Here is a 23432-nt window from a genome sequence, read left to right as displayed (position 1 = left end):
TGAATTGATCTCTCTTCAATAAATTTACACCTATTGTCTTTTCACTCTTCACCTCTTTTAATACACCAACCGCTGTTGTTGTTGCCTCATATGGCTCTGCTATTAATAACACATCAGTAAGCGTTGATCTCTGCTTCTGGAGCAGAGCATCTCCATCATTTTTTTTATGTGTCTTATGAAAATTTTTTAAATGTCTTATGAAAAAAAGTGGTTTTTTAAATGTTTTTTATACGACGCAAAGGTTGTTATAATATGAATTTTTCAACAATTTTTAAAAATTTTAATCATTTCCAATTCCAAAATCGGTTTGACAGTTCATTGTCTCAGCAGCTGTGTCGATGCGACTACCTGTATTCTTCTACCATGCAAGGAACTGAACATTTATTCAAATAATTTCTAAGCTACTATTTACAGGGTTGACAATTTCGGGACTTATGATAGTGTTGGTATTAAAGTAGTACTAATATAATCTCTAAAAGTACCATTAAGCAAATACAAAGTGTACATATATTACACAAACTTTAATTAAATAAAACTTGAATTTTATATGAAACAATGATATTACCATGGTAGAATCAAGAAGATAAAGTCATGCAAACATATGCTTACAAGTTTTTTCAAAAATTATTCGTTTGACAATATTTCATTGTCAAAATTTAGATATATACATCCATTGTAAACACACAAATCAGAATATGCAGAGATGGGTATGCTTATTTGAAATGACTTTACCTTCTTATTTTTACCATGGATTATACTTTCTTAACAAAAAAAAAGTAAAACAATGAGAATTTTTTACTTCACAGAAGTTAAATTTTATATTTCAATTTCAAATTTATATACTGTTTTAGACGAAAATTTAAGAATATGCCCCAAATTAAGATTTTTCAGGATAACTAATAATTTCAACCTTTTCTATTGAGTGTCATATGTCTGCCCACACTTAGCACCATGGTAGAATTAAGAAGGTAAAGTCAAACAATCGTATGTATAAATTTTCTTCAAAATTATCCATTTGACAACGTCTCATTGTCAAAATGATTTTGAAAAACATAAATTCAAATTCAAAATAAAAATTTTGAATTTGAAAATATGAAAACGTATTTCCTATGCAAACAAAAATAATTTTTCGCCGAAATTGATATTTTTCTGTTATGCCCAAATCCGAAGAAGAGCCAAATGATGGTCCCAAGCATGTGACACTTATAATTTTTGGACAGGCATCGTTTAATTTTCCAAACGGAGCTACGTCCCATCTCTTCGTCAGATTCTGTGTATGCAGATGTACCGGGATCTAAAAAAATTTCAAAGAATAGATTATGTTGCGTTTTGAAAGGAAGGAGTAATCCCAACTTCATACCAGATCTCGTGTTGGTAGAAATATTGGGGTGTGCAAAATTTTAAGACAACTTCCTCTTCACATTGTATATGATATATGGTTGTTCAAAATGTTGAGTCTTTGTGGGGAGAGCCAGGAGGACCGATGTATCCCTTCTCCACAAGAGATCCTGTATTGATGCAAATGTTCGTGTGTACCGTTCAATACGCCTTTTATGGGTGGCAATGTCATTCAAAATTCTTCTTTAAAAAATGTATATTGCATTAATCAGGATAAAAAGGGCGAACTTCGGAATAAATCCTCTAATTACGGGACACATATTGGGCGAATCATGGATGGAACCGATTACAAAATACCTTTAACCATTTTTTTTTCACAAACATTTCACAAGATTAATTGAATATTTGAATGGTTTATAAATGTTAATTAACAAGTCTTGTTTTTGTTGTGACAATTCATTTGAACGATTGTATTTGACAAGCTCAGTTACAGAAAAGGCAAAGATGGGAATGCTTATTTGAAATGACTTCACCTCCTTAATTCTACCACGCTTAGCACATGATAATGATAGAGGAATACAGGTAGATGCATCGACGTTGGGAACATTGATATGTCAAAAATGTTTAAATGTCTCTTCAAATATAATTAGATTTTATAAGTTTTCTTATACGACGTCATTCGGAGGTTATTATAATACGCGTTATCAACCATTTTTACAAATATTAACAATTTTTCATTCAATATTTTCAATTCCAAAGATGGGAATGACTTCACTTCCTTAATTCTACCATGCTTATCACATGATCATGATAGAGCAATACAGGTAGATGCATCGAATGCATTAAAGGATTTTTCATTTAACATTTTCAATTCCAAAATTGGTTTGGCAGTTCATTGTTCCAGCAGCTGTTTCAAAGCGTCTACCTATATTCTTCTACCATGGCACATGATAGAGCAGAATAGAACCAAACACCATACCAAAAAACTAACCACATTGACCATTTTTATACCCTCCACCTTGAAAAGGAGGATATATTAACTTTGTCATTTCCGGCCGAATTTAATGTTTTTTCTTGTTAACTACAATATTGAAATAACCATGGTACAATAAAATAAATGTAACCTCATTTCAAATCAGCATTCCCAGCTCTGCACTTTCTGTAACTGAGTTGAAGTACTGCAGTTGAAGTGAAAGTTATGTACTTATTTTTAAATATATTGGTTGGATAGACAAAAGTACGAAGACGCAGAGGAAGAACTTTCCATATCCGTGGAACCCTAACAATAAATTGTCGTTCAAACTCTAAGGAGGAAAATGAAAGTGAAATAACAATATGTGTATGATGGATTGAATGGAAAAAACAAAATGAGTGCGCAATACTTACGGAGAGTTGGATTGAATAATTTTGTAGAATATCATTAATAAACATTGCTTATAGCTTTCCAACATATATAGTATATATTGGGTAAGTGTATCCGGTAAGTCTAGCCCGGCTCTCAAATCCGGACTTTCGGGTAAAAATCTGGGTTCCCAGGTCCGTCCCCCAAGAAAAAAATTGTTTCCCGGAATCAGGGTAAAAATAACTACCTAAAGTCCTTTTACAAAGCCAGAGTTAAGCCCAAATATTATTATATCTATTGCGAATATCAAACACTAAACATCATGAACAGACAACCACCATAATGAAAGATAGAGCAACACCAAGACAACACCTGTCAAATCCCATTTCACTTCCTTCTTCTTAAACATGTCTTTGAAGTAAGCACAACTTATTTTTTAATGTAAAATACATTCGAACTATTATGATTGAAATGCACGCGTTCCAAGGAACTGAACATGCTAGAAGAATGTAGGTAGACGCTGCTGGGACAATGAACAGTCAAACCAAGTTTGGAATCGAAAATTTTGAATGAAAAATTATTTAAAATTGTAAAAATTGTTGAAAACGCGAATTATAATAACCTGCGAATGACGTCGTAAAAGAAAATATGTATAAATCTACTTATATTTGAAACAACATTTAAAATTTTTTGACATATCAATGTCCCAAGCGTTGATGCATCTACCTGTATTCTTCTATGATGGAACTGAACATTTATTCAAATAATTTCTAAGCTTCTATTTACAAGGTTGACAATTTTGGGACTTATGATAGTGTTGGTATTAAAGTAGTACTAATAAAGTCTCTAAAAGTACATTTAAGCAAATACAAAGTGTACATATATTACACGAACTTTAATTAAATAAAACATGAAACTGTGATAATACCATGGTAGAGTCAAAAAGATAAACACATGCAAACATATATTTACAAGTTTATTCAAAATTAATCATTTGACAATATTTCATGGTCAAAATTTACATATACACATCCATTGTAAACACACAAATCAGAGGTGAAAACTTAGTTTTTATGTAGCGAAATTGACAACGTAAATTACAGAAAATGCAGAGATGGGTGTGCATTTTTGAAATGACTTAACCTTCTCATTTTTGCCATGGATATTACTTTCTTAACAAAAAAAGTAAAACAATGAGAATTTTTACTTCACAGCAATTAAATTTTATATTTCTATTTCAAATTTATATACTGTTTTAGACGAAAAATTAAGAATACTAATGATTTAAACCTTTTTTCTATTGAGTGTCATATGTCTGCCCACACTTAGCGCCATGGTAGAATAAAGAAGGTTAAGTCAAACAATCATATGCATAATTTTTTTTTTTCAAAATTATCCATTTGACAACATCTCATTGTTAAAATGATTTTGCAAAACATGAAAACGTATTTCTTATGTAAACAAAAACAATTTTTCGCCGAAATTGATATTTTCCTATTATTCCCAAATCCGAAGAAGAGCCAAATGATGGTCCCAAGCATGTGACTCTTATAATTTTTGGACAGGCATCGTTTAATTTTCCAAACGGAGCTACGTACCATCTTTTCGTCAGCTTCTGAGTATGCATATGTACCGGGATCTAAAAAAAATTAAAAGAATAGATTATGTTGCATTTTGTAAGGTTTATTTATGAGTATACAAAATTTTCACCCGATATGGTGGAGGTATCAGAAGGAGTAATCCCAACTTCATACCAGATCTGTAGTGGAATTCTCTAATTATTTTTTCTATCGAATCGGTATCGTTCAATACCGAATAATGTCGGTTGAAATACCGATTGAAATACCGATTCTACAAATACAAGTAACCGACGGAAAAATCGATAGCATTTACCGACGAATATCGATGGAATGACAAGTGTCGAAAAAATATATATGCCAAATTCATATTTGAAAATGGATAACATGTAAGTATAACAAAAAAGATTAATTTTATTTTCTAACAATTTTACTGTTTTTAGCACTGCTCAATTTTCTGGAGTCAGAGAAGGGTTTGGCCGAGGGAAAGTTTGTGGGAAGGAAAGTACAAGAAAAAAGTGGTTAGAGATTGCTGAAGACCTAAACAATATCTCTGGAGCGGTAAAAACTCTAGAACAGTAGCAAACGGTAAGTTCAATATTTTCTTTACGCTTCCTATTTTAAATAAGTTATCCTTTTTTAGGTTTGGCGCGACCTCAAGTTTAAAACGTCATCAAAATTTAAGACCAGTATCCATCCTTAAGGTAAATTCTACTGATGTAGTTTGCCTCTCGAAGTCGGTCCAAAATCGGCTGGATTCGAGGTAGAGGATAGGCGTAGGGGTCGGATTTGGCATTAAGGTGACGAAAATCCATACAGAGTCTCCAAGCTCCGTTTTTCTTTCGTGCAAGAGTAATTGGAGAACTGTAAGGACTATGTGATGGTTCAATAAATCCGTTCGCCAATAACTCACTGATTTTGGCATCGATCACTTCTTGCATAGTCGGGTTGCGGGCCGCATAACGTAATTTAAATGAACGATCGTCTGTCATGACTATACGGTGCGTTGCGGCCGTAGACGGTCCATGAATATCTCTGAATTTCTGTAGTTCCTGGTCTAGGAAGCTCTGGATCCGTTTTTGCTCCTCTATGGTCGGTGGCTTTGCCGACACAGAAGCCTCTAGGACGTTCTGGCCGTCCAACGTCCTCTGACACCGTTGATCGGGCATTTAGCAATTACACGTAATGCTGGTGTTCAAATGCTGTTTTGACTCTGATGCTTCTCTAGTCGTTGTAAAAACGCAGGATAGCCCAGCCATCGTCTGGCGAGCACCGATCTTTGCCAGAAGATCAAGCCCGATGATTAGGTATTCCGTGGCATCTGGCATGATCAAGAGACGAGCGTGCACAAGTTGACAGCTTAATTCAATAGCTGTTTCGACAGCATGTTCCACATTACGTTGGGATCCATATGCCAAAGTCACCAGAGACGAGCAAGGTATGCGTTCGACTCTAAGTACCGCCGCAAGATATTCCCTGATGAACGACGTGGTGGCTCCTGCATCTACCGTGGCTGCGATTTTTCGTCCAGCGATCCCAACGGTGGCCACCAACCTGTTGCGTGCCATGTGGAGTGTCGTGTCTAATTGAGGGGCTCCTTTTCGAACTGCGGACCCGACTCCCCTCTTTCCTGTGGGTTCCGGTACCCATTTCCCGCTGCTCGTTTCCGACAGCATTCTATGGAACGGATACCTCTTCGTCCGCAATCCCAGCAGAATAAAATTCCTTCTTTTCGACAGCCTGCGGCGAAATGACCATCTTGCCCGCATCTACGACATGCCATTCGTGGATTGATCGGGGACTGGCGGGATATGTTTGGTATGCTTTCAGTGGGATCTAAACGCCGGTGTTGTTCTTTCGATGGTGTCATTAACGGTGGTAGACTCTCCAAGTCTTCGGCCATCGATATCAGTTCGTGCAGGCTCTGAAAGTCACGCCGCCGGATGTACCACAGGTATTCTGGCAGCGCTTTCAATAAATATTTCCAAACGGAGCTACGTCCCATCTCTTCGTCAGCTTCTGAGTATGCATATGTACCGGGATCTAAAAAAATTTTAAAAGAATAGATTATGTTGCATTTTGTAAGGTTTATTTATGAGTATACAAAATTTTCACCCGATATGGTGGAGGTATCAGAAGGAGTAATCCCAACTTCATACCAGATCTGTAGTGGAATTCTCTAATTATTTTTTCTATCGAATCGGTATCGTTCAATACCGAATAATGTCGGTTGAGATACCGATTGTGTTATTCTACAAATACAAGTAATCGACGGAAAAAATCGATAGCATTTACCGACGAATATCGATGGAATGACAAGTGTCGAAAAAATATATATGCCAAATTCATATTTGAAAATGAATAACATGTAAATATAACAAAAAAGATTAATTTTATTTTCTAACAATTTTACTGTTTTTAGGAAAAGGACACGATGTCCCAGGGCAAGCATGGCGCAACACGCAGCACTGCTCAATTTTCTGGAGTCAGAGAAGGGTTTGGCCGAGGGAAAGTTTGTGGGAAGGAAAGTGCAAGAAAAAAGTGGTTAGAGATTGCTGAAAACCTAAACAATATCTCTGGAGCGGTAAAAACTCTAGAACAGTGGCAAACGGTAAGTTCAATATTTTCTTTACGCTTCCTATTTTAAATAAGTTATCCTATTTTAGGTTTGGCGCGACCTCAAATTTAAAACGTCATCAAAATTTAAGACCTTAAAACGGAAAAGAAATGCCACTGGTAATATGCCGTTTACCAAGGTATTCCTCAACTCTATCGAGGAGAGAGTAGTCGCCATGGTTGGATGGGAATACATGAATGTCCCGACAGTCTAGAAATTGAAGTGGTATGGTTTCAGTACATAAAATTTTATTTTATTCATATTGTCATGTATTCCAGGAAAATACTCTTAACGTGTTAATAAATGAAGACACAAGCCAACATGATGTAAACACCTATGAAGTGGAAGTTTTGTAGAATGAGATTGACGCATTACAAAATCACACTTCTTTCAAACATGGTACACAAGAAATCGACAAATCCTCGTATAATAAACGTCTGAAGAAAGACAGCAACAACAAAGAAGAGTTTTTGAAAATAGCCTAAACACAAGCTGAAGCATTATTGGTAATGCTTTCAGTAGCTTTCCTACAGTTTGCTAATTTCTTATAGTTGGCATCTTATATTCGTGCCTTCGAAATTCTTACTTAAAAGATCATTTCTATTTTGATACATTTCATATTGTTTCTGTGTTTCTTTTAGATCCTTGCCAATGCCCAAAAGGAAACTGCACAGGCAATGGTTAAAATATCGGAAAACTTTGCATTTCTTGGTGAAATTTTAGCGGCTCAAAATAGAATTGAAAATTGTGTCAGCAACTATTTTTCTATTTTAAAATTATTTTATGTGCTTAAGATACTATGTACATATGTAAATATCAGAAATGTAAAAAATCAATTTTAAATAAAGTCCTGCCAAAATAACGTCTTGGTTTTTAGTTTTTTGTTTAAATCTATTTATATATAAAACAGTCTATCTATATATAAAACAGTTCATTAACACCCAGGCAAAACGGATGAAGCTAGAATCTTCAAACTTTGGTCAATGTGGGTTTGTAGGTGTGAGATAAGGCAAGGTTTTTCGAAATTCGGAAATTTAAATATTTTTTTTTTTGCACAAACGGATAGAGCTGTACTTCTGAAATTGGTTATAAATGGTCTATGATGAGGTGGAGGATAGATGTATCAAAGGTTTTTTGGAAATTCGAACTACAACACACTCATAGTATAAAAAGCACTAAATTAGGTGCAATTTGGCATTTGTATGCGAACGGATAGTGCTAATATATCGACATTTGGGATAAGAATTATGTTTGGGAGGTAAGGTTGGTATAAGGAGAAAGTACAGAATGGTACTAACTCCGGTATTGCTTGAATGCTTTAACCTACTTAACATTTCTTGGTGCTTTTAAATTCTTTAGCTCAGGAACGAATGGTATCATATGGTATTTTGTTAATTTATTTGATTTCAAATCCGAATGTGTTAAACAAGTCATAGCCAAACAGATTTTCGCTCGCGTTCACGTTAACTACAATGAGAACTACACTTTTTCCCAATTACCGCATTTAATTGTTGTGTGCAATTCGCCTAAAACAGGTATTTTCTTTCTGCCAAATACATATAATATTCGGTCTGTTTTCTTTAGACTTGGTTTATTTAACTGTTCGTAAGTTTTTAAATTTATTGCCGAGATTGACGCGCCTGAGTCCATTTGAAATGCAATTTTATGTCCACTTATTTCCACACCAATAAAACTTTTTAGCTGTTCAATATTTCCCCCGTCAGATATATCAAATATTGTGCCAATCATGCCACTGTTATGTTTTGCTTTCATCTTCAGTTTTCGACATACACACAGCTGCAATATGGCCTTTTTTGCCACACTTGTTACATGTTGCGTTCTTGAATTTACATTCTTCCCTTTTGTGTTTACTAAAACACCCCGAACACGATTTGAATTTTCGGATACTATTCTCCTTGTTTTTATTTTCATATTTTCTGTTTTGTTTGAATTGATCTCTCTTCAATAAATTTACACCTATTGTCTTTTCACTCTTCACCTCTTTTAATACACCAACCGCTGTTGTTGTTGCCTCATATGGCTCTGCTATTAATAACACATCAGTAAGCGTTGATCTCTGCTTCTGGAGCAGAGCATCTCCATCATTTTTTTTATGTGTCTTATGAAAATTTTTTTAAATGTCTTATGAAAAAAAGTGGTTTTTTAAATGTTTTTTATACGACGCAAAGGTTGTTATAATATGAATTTTTCAACAATTTTTAAAAATTTTAATCATTTCCAATTCCAAAATCGGTTTGACAGTTCATTGTCTCAGCAGCTGTGTCGATGCGACTACCTGTATTCTTCTACCATGCAAGGAACTGAACATTTATTCAAATAATTTCTAAGCTACTATTTACAGGGTTGACAATTTCGGGACTTATGATAGTAACGTTCCAATAGCTGCTTAATATGTTCCAAATGTTCTTCTTCAGATTTGGAGAAAACTAGCACATCATCCAGATATACTACGACGAAATCAAGGCCTCTAACAACTTCATCCATAAAACGCTGAAAAGTCTGCGCCGCGTTACATAACCCGAATGGCATTCTTAAGAATTCGAACAGACCAAACGGAGTTATGACAGCAGTTTTTGGAATGTCCGCTTGATTTACTGGTATCTGGTAATAAGCTTTCAGCAAGTCAAATTTTGAAAATACAGTGGAACCAGATAATAACATGGAAAAATCGTTAAGGTATGGTATAGGGTAACTATCTGGGACAGTTATTTTGTTCAGTGCCCTATAGTCCCCACAAGGACGCCAAGAACCATCCGATTTGCGGACCATATGTAATGGATTGGACCAATTACTATTACTGGGACGAATAATACCTTTTTCCATAAGATACTGAAACTCAACCTTTGCAGCAGCTAATTTCTCAGGATCTAATCTTCGGGGCCTTGCCTTAACTGGGTTTCCGTTAGTAGTAATTTGATGTAACACTTGGTGTTGGACATCTATTTTGTTAAGGTTATGCGAAAGTAATTCAGGATATTGTTTTACAATTTCGTGATATTTGCTTTCATCTGTAACCATTTTTATTTGAATATTAGAGCAACCCAAGCTTGATAGTGGTGAATTCAAAAAAGTGTTCCCATCGACTAAGCATTTTCTTTGAAGATCTGGCAATAAATGAAAGAATTTTAAAAAATCGGCACCAATGATTGGTTTGGGTACATCGGCCAAAATGAATACCCATTTAAATTCTCTTCTTAAACCCAAATCGAGAACAATAAGTTTCTCACCAAACGTTGAGATAGGAGTATTGTTGGCAGCATATAAAACTAGCTTTGAAGGGTTTTTTGAGGATTTGCATGGAAAAATTGAAATGTCAGCTCCAGAATCAATCAAGTATTTTATTTTAGTACGGCGTTCAGTAATAAATAAACGATTATTACTACCATCGCCGAGAGACGCCGAACTGTCACACGATGGTTTTACTAGTTTTTTGATAATTGAAACTTACATGGTTGAACGCATTTTGATGCTTTATCAGCAAATCGCCAATGATACCAACACAAACCCGAGTCTTTACGGCTTCTAGATTTAGATCGAGCTCGTGGGACTTGCACAATTTGTTTCGCTTGGTGTTGACGGGAGCGCCGTTTGAGCGCATCAATTCGATGAATAATTTCATTCAACTTACCATCCAACCCGGATGAATCTTGGTTAGTTTTATTATTTGAAGAAATTTCGGAAATTGTTGTTGATGCTGAAAATTGTTCGTAAATTTTGTCTGCTATACCAGATAGATTATCTAAGTCCATGGTATCGGTTACAGCGAGGATGCATTTAACATTTTCTGGAAGACGGTCCATAAACAACGTGCGCATAATTTCATTGCTTACCCTGGTGCCAGCAAGAGATTTCATTCTATGTAGAAGATGTGACGGCTTTTGATCACCTAATTCCAAACCGCTCAGCAATTTCTTCAACTGCGACTCATCTGATTCAGCGAAATGTTTGATTATTCTAGCTTTCATTGCTGCGTATCTTCCAGTTGATGGTGGATTTATCACGATATCCTTCAATACAAACAAAATTGATGGGTCCAGATGACTAATCAGATATTCATATTTAGTAGAATCTTGCGTAATTCCATTTAAATTGAAGCTGGATTCGACTTGTAAGAACCAAATTTCGGGCTCCTCACGCCAAAATGGGGGCAGTTTTGCAATTCTAGCAGCAAAAATGTGCATTGAATTCGAGGGATGAGAATCCCCAACTAAATGCGTATCTCCTCCTGACTGCGATGTGCGAACGTTTTCTTCAGCCATTTCAATTATCGGGGTCACCAAATTGTGGTTAAAACACAATTTATTATAAAAATATTAATAATTATTTATTTTAATAAAAACCAACTTCGTTAGTTGAAAATATTTTTAAGAATGAAAAAATGTGTATTACATGAATTCAAAATATGTATAAACCAAAACCTAAGGCTACATAGTTTTCAATTAAAAAGCAAAGTTAAATGTTCAAAGTAAATATGGGAAAACCCCTACATTGGTATTAAAGTAGTACTAATATAATCTCTAAAAGTACCATTAAGCAAATACAAAGTGTACATATATTACACAAACTTTAATTAAATAAAACTTGAATTTTATATGAAACAATGATATTACCATGGTAGAATCAAGAAGATAAAGTCATGCAAACATATGTTTACAAGTTTTTTCAAAAATTATTCGTTTGACAATATTTCATTGTCAAAATTTATATATATACATCCATTGTAAACACACAAATCAGAATATGCAGAGATGGGTATGCTTATTTGAAATGACTTTACCTTCTTATTTTTACCATGGATTATACTTTCTTAACAAAAAAAAAGTAAAACAATGAGAATTTTTTACTTCACAGAAGTTAAATTTTATATTTCAATTTCAAATTTATATACTGTTTTAGACGAAAATTTAAGAATATGCCCCAAATTAAGATTTTTCAGGATAACTAATAATTTGAACCTTTTCTATTGAGTGTCATATGTCTGCCCACACTTAGCACCATGGTAGAATTAAGAAGGTAAAGTCAAACAATCGTATGTATAAATTTTCTTCAAAATTATCCATTTGACAACGTCTCATTGTCAAAATGATTTTGAAAAACATAAATTCAAATTCAAAATAAAAATTTTGAATTTGAAAATATGAAAACGTATTTCCTATGCAAACAAAAACAAATTTTCGCCGAAATTGATGTTTTTCTGTTATTCCCAAATCCGAAGAAGAGCCAAATGATGGTCCCAAGCATGTGACACTTATAATTTTTGGACAGGCATCGTTTAATTTTCCAAACGGAGCTACGTCCCATCTCTTCGTCAGATTCTGTGTATGCAGATGTACCGGGATCTAAAAAAATTTCAAAGAATAGATTATGTTGCGTTTTGAAAGGAAGGAGTAATCCCAACTTCATACCAGATCTCGTGTTGGTAGAAATATTGGGGTGTGCAAAATTTTAAGACAACTTCCTCTTCACATTGTATATGATATATGGTTGTTTAAAATGTTGAGTCTTTGTGGGGAGAGCCAGGAGGACCGATGTATCCCTTCTCCACAAGAGATCCTGTATTGATGCAAATGTTCGGGTGTACCGTTCAATTCGCCTTTTATGGGTGGCAATGTCATTCAAAATTCTTCTTTAAAAAATGTATATTGCATTAATCAGGATAAAAAGGGCGAACTTCGGAATAAATCCTCTAATTACGGGACACATATTGGGCGAATCATGGATGGAACCGATTACAAAATACCTTTAACCATTTTTTTTCACAAACATTTCACAACATTAATTGAATATTTGAATGGTTTATAAATGTTAATTAACAAGTATTGTTTTTTGTTGTGACAATTCATTTGAACGATTGTATTTGACAAGCTCAGTTACAGAAAAGGCAAAGATGGGAATGCTTATTTGAAATGACTTCACCTCCTTAATTCTACCACGCTTAGCACATGATAATGATAGAGGAATACAGGTAGATGCATCGAATGCATTAAAGGATTTTTCATTTAACATTTTCAGTTCCAAAATTGGTTTGGCAGTTCATGATAGAGCAGAATAGAACCAAACACCATACCAAAAAACTAACCACATTGACCATTTTTATACCCTCCACCTTGAAAAGGAGGATATATTAACTTTGTCATTTCCGGCCGAATTTAATGTTTTTTCTTGTTAACTACAATATTGAAATAACCATGGTACAATAAAATAAATGTAACCTCATTTCAAATCAGCATTCCCAGCTCTGCACTTTCTGTAACTGAGTTGAAGTACTGCAGTTGAAGTGAAAGTTATGTACTTATTTTTAAATATATTGGTTGGATAGACAAAAGTACGAAGACGCAGAGGAAGAACTTTCCATATCCGTGGAACCCTAACAATAAATTGTCGTTCAAACTCTAAGGAGGAAAATGAAAGTGAAATAACAATATGTGTATGATGGATTGAATGGTAAAAAACAAAATGAGTGCGCAATACTTACGGAGAGTTGGATTGAATAATTTTGTAGAATATCATTAATAAACATTGCTTATAGCTTTCCAACATATATAGTATATATTGGGTAAGTGTATCCGGTAAGTCTAGCCCGGCTCTCAAATCCGGACTTTTGGGTAAAAATCTGGGTTCCCAGGTCCGCCCCCCAAGAAAAAAATTGTTTCCCGGAATCAGGGTAAAAATAACTACCTAAAGTCCTTTTACAAAGCCAGAGTTAAGCCCAAATATTATTATATCTATTGCGAATATCAAACACTAAACATCATGAACAGACAACCACCATAATGAAAGATAGAGCAACACCAAGACAACACCTGTCAAATCCCATTTCACTTCCTTCTTCTTAAACATGTCTTTGAAGTAAGCACAACTTATTTTTTAATGTAAAATACATTCGAACTATTATGATTGAAACGCACGCGTTCCAAGGAACTGAACATGCTAGAAGAATGTAGGTAGACGCTGCTGGGACAATGAACAGTCAAACCAAGTTTGGAATCGAAAATTTTGAATGAAAAATGATTTAAAATTGTAAAAATTGTTGAAAACGCGAATTATAATAACCTGCGAATGACGTCGTAAAAGAAAATATGTATAAATCTACTTATATTTGAAACAACATTTAAAATTTTTTGACATATCAATGTCCCAAGCGTTGATGCATCTACCTGTATTCTTCTATGATGGAACTGAACATTTATTCAAATAATTTCTAAGCTTCTATTTACAAGGTTGACAATTTTGGGACTTATGATAGTGTTGGTATTAAAGTAGTACTAATAAAGTCTCTAAAAGTACATTTAAGCAAATACAAAGTGTACATATATTACACGAACTTTAATTAAATAAAACATGAAACTGTGATAATACCATGGTAGAGTCAAAAAGATAAACACATGCAAACATATATTTACAAGTTTATTCAAAATTAATCATTTGACAATATTTCATGGTCAAAATTTATATATACACATCCATTGTAAACACACAAATCAGAGGTGAAAACTTAGTTTTTATGTAGCGAAATTTGACAACGTAAATTACAGAAAATGCAGAGATGGGTGTGCATTTTTGAAATGACTTAACCTTCTCATTTTTGCCATGGATATTACTTTCTTAACAAAAAAAGTAAAACAATGAGAATTTTTACTTCACAGCAATTAAATTTTATATTTCTATTTCAAATTTATATACTGTTTTAGACGAAAAATTAAGAATACTAATAATTTAAACCTTTTTTCTATTGAGTGTCATATGTCTGCCCACACTTAGCGCCATGGTAGAATAAAGAAGGTTAAGTCAAACAATCATATGCATAATTTTTTTTTTTCAAAATTATCCATTTGACCACATCTCATTGTAAAAATGATTTTGCAAAACATAAATTCAAATTCAAAATAAAAATTTTGAATTTGAAAACATGAAAACGTATTTCTTATGTAAACAAAAACAAATTTTCGCCGAAATTGATGTTTTTCCTATTATTCCCAAATCCGAAGAAGAGCCAAATGATGGTCCCAAGCATGTGACTCTTATAATTTTTGGACAGGCATCGTTTAATTTTCCAAACGGAGCTACGTACCATCTTTTCGTCAGCTTCTGAGTATGCATATGTACCGGGATCTAAAAAAAATTAAAAGAATAGATTATGTTGCATTTTGTAAGGTTTATTTATAAGTATACAAAATTTTCACCCGATATGGTGGAGGTATCAGAAGGAGTAATCCCAACTTCATACCAGATCTGTAGTGGAATTCTCTAATTATTTTTTCTATCGAATCGGTATCGTTCAATACCGAATAATGTCGATTGAAATACCGATTGTGTTATTCTACAAATACAAGTAACCGACGGAAAAAATCGATAGCATTCACCGACGAATATCGATGGAATGACAAGTGTCGAAAAAATATATATGCCAAATTCATATTTGAAAATGGATAACATGTAAGTATAACAAAAAAGATTAATTTTATTTTCCAACAATTTTACTGTTTTTAGCACTGCTCAATTTTCTGGAGTCAGAGAAGGGTTTGGCCGAGGGAAAGTTTGTGGGAAGGAAAGTACAAGAAAAAAGTGGTTAGAGATTGCTGAAGACCTAAACAATATCTCTGGAGCGGTAAAAACTCTAGAACAGTAGCAAACGGTAAGTTCAATATTTTCTTTACGCTTCCTATTTTAAATAAGTTATCCTTTTTTAGGTTTGGCGCGACCTCAAGTTTAAAACGTCATCAAAATTTAAGACCAGTATCCATCCTTAAGGTAAATTCTACTGATGTAGTTTGCCTCTCGAAGCCGGTCCAAAATCGACTGGATTCGAGGTAGAGGATAGGCGTCGGGGTCGGATTTGGCATTAAGGTGACGAAAATCCATACAGAGTCTCCAAGCTCCGTTTTTCTTTCGTGCAAGAGTAATTGGAGAACTGTAAGGACTATGTGATTGTTCAATAAATCCGTTCGCCAATAACTCACTGATTTTGGCATCGATCACTTCTTGCATAGTCGGGTTGCGGGCCGCATAACGTAATTTAAATGAACGATCGTCTGTCATGACTATACGGTGCGTTGCGGCCGTAGACGGTCCATGAATATCTCTGAATTTCTGTAGTTCCTGGTCTAGGAAGCTCTGGATCCGTTTTTGCTCCTCTATGGTCGGTGGCTTTGCCGACACAGAAGCCTCTAGGACGTTCTGGCCGTCCAACGTCCTCTGACACCGTTGATCGGGCATTCCGCAATTACACGTAATGCTGGTGTTCAAATGCTGTTTTGACTCTGATGCTTCTCTAGTCGTTGTAAAAACGCAGGATAGCCCAGCCATCGTCTGGCGAGCACCGATCTTTGCCAGAAGATCAAGCCCGATGATTAGGTATTCCGTGGCATCTGGCATGATCAAGAGACGAGCGTGCACAAGTTGACAGCCTAATTCAATAGCTGTTTCGACAGCATGTTGCACATTACGTTGGGATCCATCTGCCAAAGTCACCAGAGACGAGCAAGGTATGACGAATGACGTGGTGGCTCCTGTATCTACCGTGGCAGCGATTTTTCGTCCAGCGATCCCAACGGTGGCCACCAACCTGTTGCGTGCCATGTGGCGTGTCGTGTCTAATTGAGGGGCTCCTTTTCGAACTGCGGACCCGTCTCCCCTCTTTCCTGTGGGTTCCGGTACCCATTTCCCGCTGCTCGTTTCCGACAGCATTCTATGGAACGGATACCTCTTCGTCCGCAATCCCAGCAGAATAAAATTCCTTCTTTTCGACAGCCTGCGGCGAAATAACCATCTTGCCCGCATCTACGACAGGCCATTCGTGGATTGATCGGGGACTGGCGGGGTATGTTTGGTATGCTTTCAGTGGGATCTAAACGCCGGTGTTGTTCTTTGGATGGTGTCATTAACGGTGGTAGACTCTCCAAGTCTTCGACCATCGATATCAGTTCGTGCAGGCTCTGAAAGTCACGCCGCCGGATGTACCACAGGTATTCTGGCAGCGCTTTCAATAAATATTTCCAAACGGAGCTACGTCCCATCTCTTCGTCAGCTTCTGAGTATGCATATGTACCGGGATCTAAAAAAAATTTAAAAGAATAGATTATGTTGCATTTTGTAAGGTTTATTTATGAGTATACAAAATTTTCACCCGATATGGTGGAGGTATCAGAAGGAGTAATCCCAACTTCATACCAGATCTGTAGTGGAATTCTCTAATTATTTTTTCTATCGAATCGGTATCGTTCAATACCGAATAATGTCGGTTGAGATACCGATTGTGTTATTCTACAAATACAAGTAACCGACGGAAAAAATCGATAGCATTTACCGACGAATATCGATGGAATGACAAGTGTCGAAAAAATATATATGCCAAATTCATATTTGAAAATGAATAACATGTAAATATAACAAAAAGATTAATTTTATTTTCTAACAATTTTACTGTTTTTAGGAAAAGGACACGATGTCCCAGGGCAAGCATGGCGCAACACGCAGCACTGCTCAATTTTCTGGAGTCAGAGAAGGGTTTGGCCGAGGGAAAGTTTGAGGGAAGGAAAGTGCAAGAAAAAAGTGGTTAGAGATTGCTGAAAACCTAAACAATATCTCTGGAGCGGTAAAAACTCTAGAACAGTGGCAAACGGTAAGTTCAATATTTTCTTTACGCTTCCTATTTTAAATAAGTTATCCTATTTTAGGTTTGGCGCGACCTCAAGTTTAAAACGTCATCAAAATTTAAGACCTTAAAACGGGAAAGAAATGCCACTGGTAATATGCCGTTTACCAAGGAATTCCTCAACTCTATCGAGGAGAGAGTAGTCGCCATGGTTGGATGGGAATACATGAATGTCCCGACAGTCTAGAAATTGAAGTGGTATGGTTTCAGTACATAAAATGTTATGTTATTCATATTGTCATGTATTCCAGGAAAATACTCTTAACGTGTTAATAAATGAAGACACAAGCCAACATGATGTAAACACCTATGAAGTGGAAGTTTTGTAGGATGAGATTGACGCATTACAAAATCACACTTCTTTCAAACATGGTACACAAGAAATCGACAAATCCTCGTATAATAAACGTCTGAAGAAAGACAGCAACAACAAAGAAGAGTTTTTGAAAATAGCCAAAACACAAGCTGAAGCATTATTGGTAATGCTTTCAGTAGCTTTCCTACAGTTTGCTAATTTCTTATAGTTGGCATCTTATATTCGTGCCTTCGAAATTCTTACTTAAAAGATCATTTCTATTTTGATACATTTCATATTGTTTCTGTGTTTCTTTTAGATCCTTGCCAATGCCCAAAAGGAAACTGCACAGGCAATGGTTAAAATATCGGAAAACTTTGCATTTCTTGGTGAAATTTTAGCGGCTCAAAATAGAATTGAAAATTGTGTCAGCAACTATTTTTCTATTTTAAAATTATTTTATGTGCTTAAGATACTATGTACATATGTAAATATCAGAAATGTAAAAAATCAATTTTAAATAAAGTCCTGCCAAAATAACGTCTTGGTTTTTAGTTTTTTGTTTAAATCTATTTATATATAAAACAGTCTATCTATATATAAAACAGTTCATTAACACCCAGGCAAAACGGATGAAGCTAGAATCTTCAAACTTTGGTCAATGTGGGTTTGTAGGTGTGAGATAAGGCAAAGTTTTTCGAAATTCGGAAATTTAAATATTTTTTTTTTGCACAAACGGATTGAGCTGTACTTCTGAAATTGGTTATAAATGGTCTATGATGAGGTGGAGGATAGATGTATCAAAGGTTTTTTGAAAATTCGAACTACAACACACTCATAGTATAAAAAGCACTAAATTAGGTGCAATTTGGCATTTGTATGCGAACGGATAGTGCTAATATATCGACATTTGGGATAAGAATTATGTTTGGGAGGTAAGGTTGGTATAAGGAGAAAGTACAGAATGGTACTAAATCCGGTATTGCTTGAATGCTTTAACCTACTTAACATTTCTTGGTGCTTTTAAATTCTTTAGCTCAGGAACGAATGGTATCATATGGTATTTTGTTAATTTATTTGATTTCAAATCCGAATGTGTTAAACAAGTCATAGCCAAACAGATTTTCGCTCGCGTTCACGTTAACTACAATGAGAACTACACTTTTTCCCAATTACCGCATTTAATTGTTGTGTGCAATTCGCCTAAAACAGGTATTTTCTTTCTGCCAAATACATATAATATTCGGTCTGTTTTCTTTAGACTTGGTTTATTTAACTGTTCGTAAGTTTTTAAATTTATTGCCGAGATTGACGCGCCTGAGTCCATTTGAAATGCAATTTTATGTTCACTTATTTCCACACCAATAAAACTTTTTAGCTGTTCAATATTTCCCCCGTCAGATATATCAAATATTGTGCCAATCATGCCACTGTTATGTTTTGCTTTTATCTTCAGTTTTCGACATACACACAGCTGCAATATGGCCTTTTTTGCCACACTTGTTACATGTTGCGTTTTTGAATTTACATTCTTCCCTTTTGTGTTTACTAAAACACCTCGAACACGATTTGAATTTTCGGATACTATTCTCCTTGTTTTTATTTTCATATTTTCTGTTTTGTTTGAATTGATCTCTCTTCAATAAATTTACACCTATTGTCTTTTCACTCTTCACCTCTTTTAATACACCAACCGCTGTTGTTGTTGCCTCATATGGCTCTGCTATTAATAACACATCAGTAAGCGTTGATCTCTGCTTCTGGAGCAGATCAGCTCTAACTGAGTCATGTGGTGTGTGAACTATTATGTGGTCTCTGATCATGTCGTCGACGAAGCTAGGTGCGCATTCTGTTGCGCTACATACGAAACTGCAAGCTCTCGCTAGACTCGCAAATCTGCTATCCATTTACTGTATGGTTGTGTACTTCTCATTTGTCTCTTGAAAAACTCATACCGCGCTGCTACTACATGTTGACATATAGCGATATGTTCTGTTAGCTTCGATGTTAGCTCTTTATACGTATACTGTTCTAGACTCGCGACACCAAAAAAATTTTTTAGCAAATCAAATACTTCAGCACCACACCACGACAAAAAATGATTTTTGTTTTTCTGCATTAGCGACTACCTGTATTCTTCTACCATGCAAGGAACTCAACCATGGTGTAATTATTACAGGTAACAGCAAGTCCCAGCTGATTTGACTCTATAGTAATACCAGTATCAAACTCGATATGACGTTTTGTAATTTAATTCCATTCCCTGATATTCAATAGGTATAGCTTTTTTTGATATAAAAATTTACTGCAGGGCAATGTAAAAATATTTTTTGGCTAAGAATAGAAAAAATCGCCGTTGTACTTAACAAAACACCAAAGGCGATTGTTCGGAATCTTTTTTTGCGGTTAAGGAACAGCGACACCACGTTAGAAAATATAGTCATATATTTCATGTTTCCTAAAATTAGAAAATGTAGATACTTTATATATGTATGCTGTTTGGGTTCAACTTGAAAGGGATGTTGCCTTTTCCACGATTTTCTAGTGATTGCTTGAAGTGTTGAGAGATTAGGAACAAACAGCTAACAACTATACATTCAGGGAAATGAATTTTATATGAAACAATGATATTACCATTTCTATTAGAATCAAGAAGATAAACTAATGCAAACAAAACATAACAAAAAAACATAAATTCAAATTCAAAATACACATTTTGAATTTGAAAATATGAAAACGTATTTCCTATGCAAACAAAAACAATTTTTCGCCGAAATTGATATTTTTCTGTTATTCCCAATCCGAAGAAGAGCCAAATGATGGTCCCAAGCATGTGACACTTATAATTTTTGGACAAGCATCGTTTAATTTTCCAAACGGAGCTACGTCCCACCTCTTCGTCAGATTCTGTGTATGCAGATGTACAGGGATCTAAAAAAAAATTAAAAGAATAGATTATGTTGCATTTTGTAAGGTTTATTTATAATTATACAAAATTTTCACCCGTTATGGTGGAGGTATCAGAAGGAGTAATCCCAACTTCATACCAGATCTCGTGTTGGTAGAAATATTTGGTTGTGCAAAATTTTAAGACAACTTCCTCTTCACATTGTATATGATATATGGTTATTCAAAATGTTGAGGCTTTGTGGGGAGAGCCAGGAGGACCGATGTATCCCTTCTCCATAAGAGATCCTGTATTGATGCAAATGTTCGGGTGTACCGTTCAATTCGCCTTTTATGGGTGGCAATGTCATTCAAAATTTTAACCCGTGAGGAACTAGTAGGAGTGGTCCGTTCTATTCGTTTCTCATATGCAATCTTTCATAAGACAATCGGAGGTACTAAAAAGCTGGTCGATATTGTCCCTTTTCACACCTGACCGAGAACTGGTGCAAATATTAGTATTTATTTTGAAGCAGTTAACCAATATGAGTTCAATGCAGGCTACACGAATCAAAGTTTTGAAATGATGTCACCATCTGTGACCATATGTTATAGAGGGTACAGGTTTCTTCTTTACAAAATGTATATTGCATTAATCAGGATAAAAACGGCGACCTTCGGAAAAAATCCTCTTTTTACGGGAACCGATTACAAAATACCTTTAACCATTTTTTTCACAAACATTTCATTTCACAAGATTGATTGAATATATGGATGGTTTATAAATGTTAATTAACGAGTCTTGTTTTTGTTGTGACAATTCATTTGAACGATTGTATTTGACAAGCTCAGTTACAGAAAAGGCAAAGATGGGAATGCTTATCTGAAATGACTTCACCTCCTTAATTATACCACGCTTATCTCATGATAAAGATAGAGGAATACAGATAGATGCACCGACGCTTGGGAACATTAATATGTCAAAAATGTTTAAATGTCTCTTCAAATATAAGTAGATTTTTATAAGTTTTCTTATACGACGTCATTCGGAGGTTATTATAATACGCGTTTTCAACCGTTTTTACAAATATAAATAATTTTTCATTCAATATTTCTAATTCCAAAGATGGGAATGCTTATTTGAAATGACTTCACTTCCTTAATTCTACTATGCTTAGCACACGATCATGATAGAGGAATACAGATAGATGCATTAAATAATTTTTCATTTAACATTTTCAATTTCAAAATTGGTTTGGCAGTTCATTGTTCCAGTAGCTGTTTCGATGCGTCTACCTATGTTCTTCTACCATGGCACATGATAGAGCAGAAAAGAACCAAACACTATACCAAAACACTAACCACATTGAAAATTTTTATACCCTCCACACCCTCCACAAAAAAAGTAACCTCATTTCAAACCAGCATTCCCAGCTCTGCATTTTATGTAACTGAGTTGAAGTACTGCAGTTGAAGTGAAAGTTATGTACTTATTTTTAAATATATTGGTTGGATAGACAAAAGTGCGAAGACGCAGAGGAAGAACTTTCCATATCCGTGGAACCCTAACAATAAATTTTCGTTCAAACTCTGAGAAAAATAAAAGTGAAATTACAATCTGTGTATGATGGGTTGAATGGGAAAAAACAAAACTGGTGCGCAATACTTACGGAGAGTTGGATTGAATAATTTTGTAAAATATCATTAATAAACGTTGCTTATAGCTTTCCAACATATATAGTCTATATTGGGTAAGTGTATCCGGTAAGTCTAGCCCGGGTCTCGAATCCGGACATTCGGGTAAAAATCTGGGGTCCCAGGTCCGTCCCCCAAGAAAAAAATAGTTTCCCGGAATCAGGGTAAAAATACCTACCAAAAGTGCCAACGTTAAGCCCAAATATTATTATATCTATTGCGAATATCAAACACCAAATTTGAAACAAATTTGGGTTGTAAAATTTGTGCAAGAGCTTGTTATTGCGGCATGGTAGTACCCATGGTACAATGAATTCAAGGTAGGGCAGAACTACCATATGATTTCAATTTTTTTATTTTTCTGGCTTAATATGTCAACTTCATTTGCTTATGTGTGTGTCTTCTTTTCAATAATAGAAAAATTGTTCACAAAATATTCAAATTCGGGTGTTTTTAAAATGCTTATTGCAACGTATGCATCGACAAAATCTACAGTTTTTGTCGCGAAATAAACCATAAGAGATATATAGAACATGATTTTGAAAAGAAATGTTGACCTTTTATTCAGTTTTCGCGGTTTTAAATTATTTATTCAAAATCAATGCAACAAGTTGTTTGCTTTTTTATTTTTTTGATAGCAATTCTGACATTACAAGCCAAACAGGTAGACCTCTATACTTGCATTTTTTTCAAAGTTGACCTACCTTCTCTTCATTGTACCATGGTAGTACCTATCAGAGACCGACTACGAATCACCGCAACTCCGTAGTGTATCGAATAAACAAATCATATTAATAAAATTAAACATTTTAGGAATATTTGTTGTGCATTTTAATTCAATAATTCAAATCATAAAAAATTACATTTTAGGAATTTAGGAATAAAAATACTTTATAGGTTTATTTACAGTTTTGGACATATAAGTCTGACATAAGATTTACGTACAAAATCTGCTAATTATTCTACCATGGGTAGTACTTATTGATTGTGTCGTGGGTTCAACATAA

At 34.9% G+C, this 23432-nt stretch overlaps 1 protein-coding gene and 2 long non-coding RNA genes across 7 annotated transcripts; 2 read left to right on the top strand and 1 right to left on the bottom strand.

Annotated features, from left to right (window-relative positions):
- Positions 1–4363: 4363 nt before the first annotated feature.
- Positions 4364–7736, top strand: LOC131801032 (uncharacterized). Of its 2 annotated transcripts, XR_009341678.1 has the most exons (7): positions 4364–4646; positions 4701–4845; positions 4901–4961; positions 6680–6868; positions 6924–7099; positions 7153–7380; positions 7516–7736. It is a non-coding gene; the product is annotated as an uncharacterized LOC131801032 (long non-coding RNA). The 2 variants fall into 2 exon arrangements; XR_009341677.1 differs by having other exon boundaries at positions 7153–7736.
- A 5259-nt stretch (positions 7737–12995) lies between these two features.
- LOC109613340 (uncharacterized) lies at positions 12996–23418 on the bottom strand. 2 transcript variants are annotated; one of them, XR_009341668.1, is made up of 3 exons: positions 20837–23418; positions 19521–20775; positions 13935–15007 (listed from the first exon to the last, which is right to left on the bottom strand). XR_009341668.1 is itself a non-coding variant. In XM_059118980.1 (2 exons), exons 1-2 carry the CDS (start codon positions 16673–16675, stop codon positions 14820–14822), a joined length of 1008 nt encoding a protein of 335 aa, XP_058974963.1. In that variant the 3' UTR covers positions 12996–14819. The 2 variants fall into 2 exon arrangements, 1 of the variants encoding a protein (XP_058974963.1); XM_059118980.1 differs by lacking the exons at positions 19521–20775; positions 20837–23418 and adding an exon at positions 15856–16675 and having other exon boundaries at positions 12996–15007.
- LOC131801030 (uncharacterized) lies at positions 15238–18384 on the top strand. Of its 3 annotated transcripts, none has more exons than XR_009341671.1 (6): positions 15238–15331; positions 15386–15530; positions 15586–17274; positions 17328–17516; positions 17572–17747; positions 17801–18384. It is a non-coding gene; the product is annotated as an uncharacterized LOC131801030 (long non-coding RNA). The 3 variants fall into 3 exon arrangements; XR_009341672.1 differs by lacking the exon at positions 15238–15331 and having other exon boundaries at positions 15390–15530; positions 17801–18028; positions 18164–18384; XR_009341673.1 differs by lacking the exon at positions 15238–15331 and having other exon boundaries at positions 15390–15530; positions 15586–15646.
- Positions 23419–23432: the final 14 nt, after the last annotated feature.

This window comes from Musca domestica, unplaced genomic scaffold (genome assembly GCF_030504385.1).
Source record: "Musca domestica strain aabys unplaced genomic scaffold, Musca_domestica.polishedcontigs.V.1.1 139, whole genome shotgun sequence".
Taxonomy (NCBI): domain Eukaryota; kingdom Metazoa; phylum Arthropoda; class Insecta; order Diptera; family Muscidae; genus Musca; species Musca domestica.
The sequence above is the reverse complement of the archived record's forward strand: the minus strand, read 5'-3'. Positions and strand labels throughout refer to the sequence as shown.

Coding starts and splice junctions, on each gene's coding strand:
- LOC109613340 (XM_059118980.1), bottom strand. CDS start 16,675: ATGCGGGCAAGATGGTTATTTCGCCGCAGGCTGTCGAAAAGAAGGAAT. Junction 15,008..15,855: donor AGTGATCGATGCCAAAATCA/GTGAGTTATTGG, acceptor AATTTTTTTTAG/ATCCCGGTACATATGCATAC.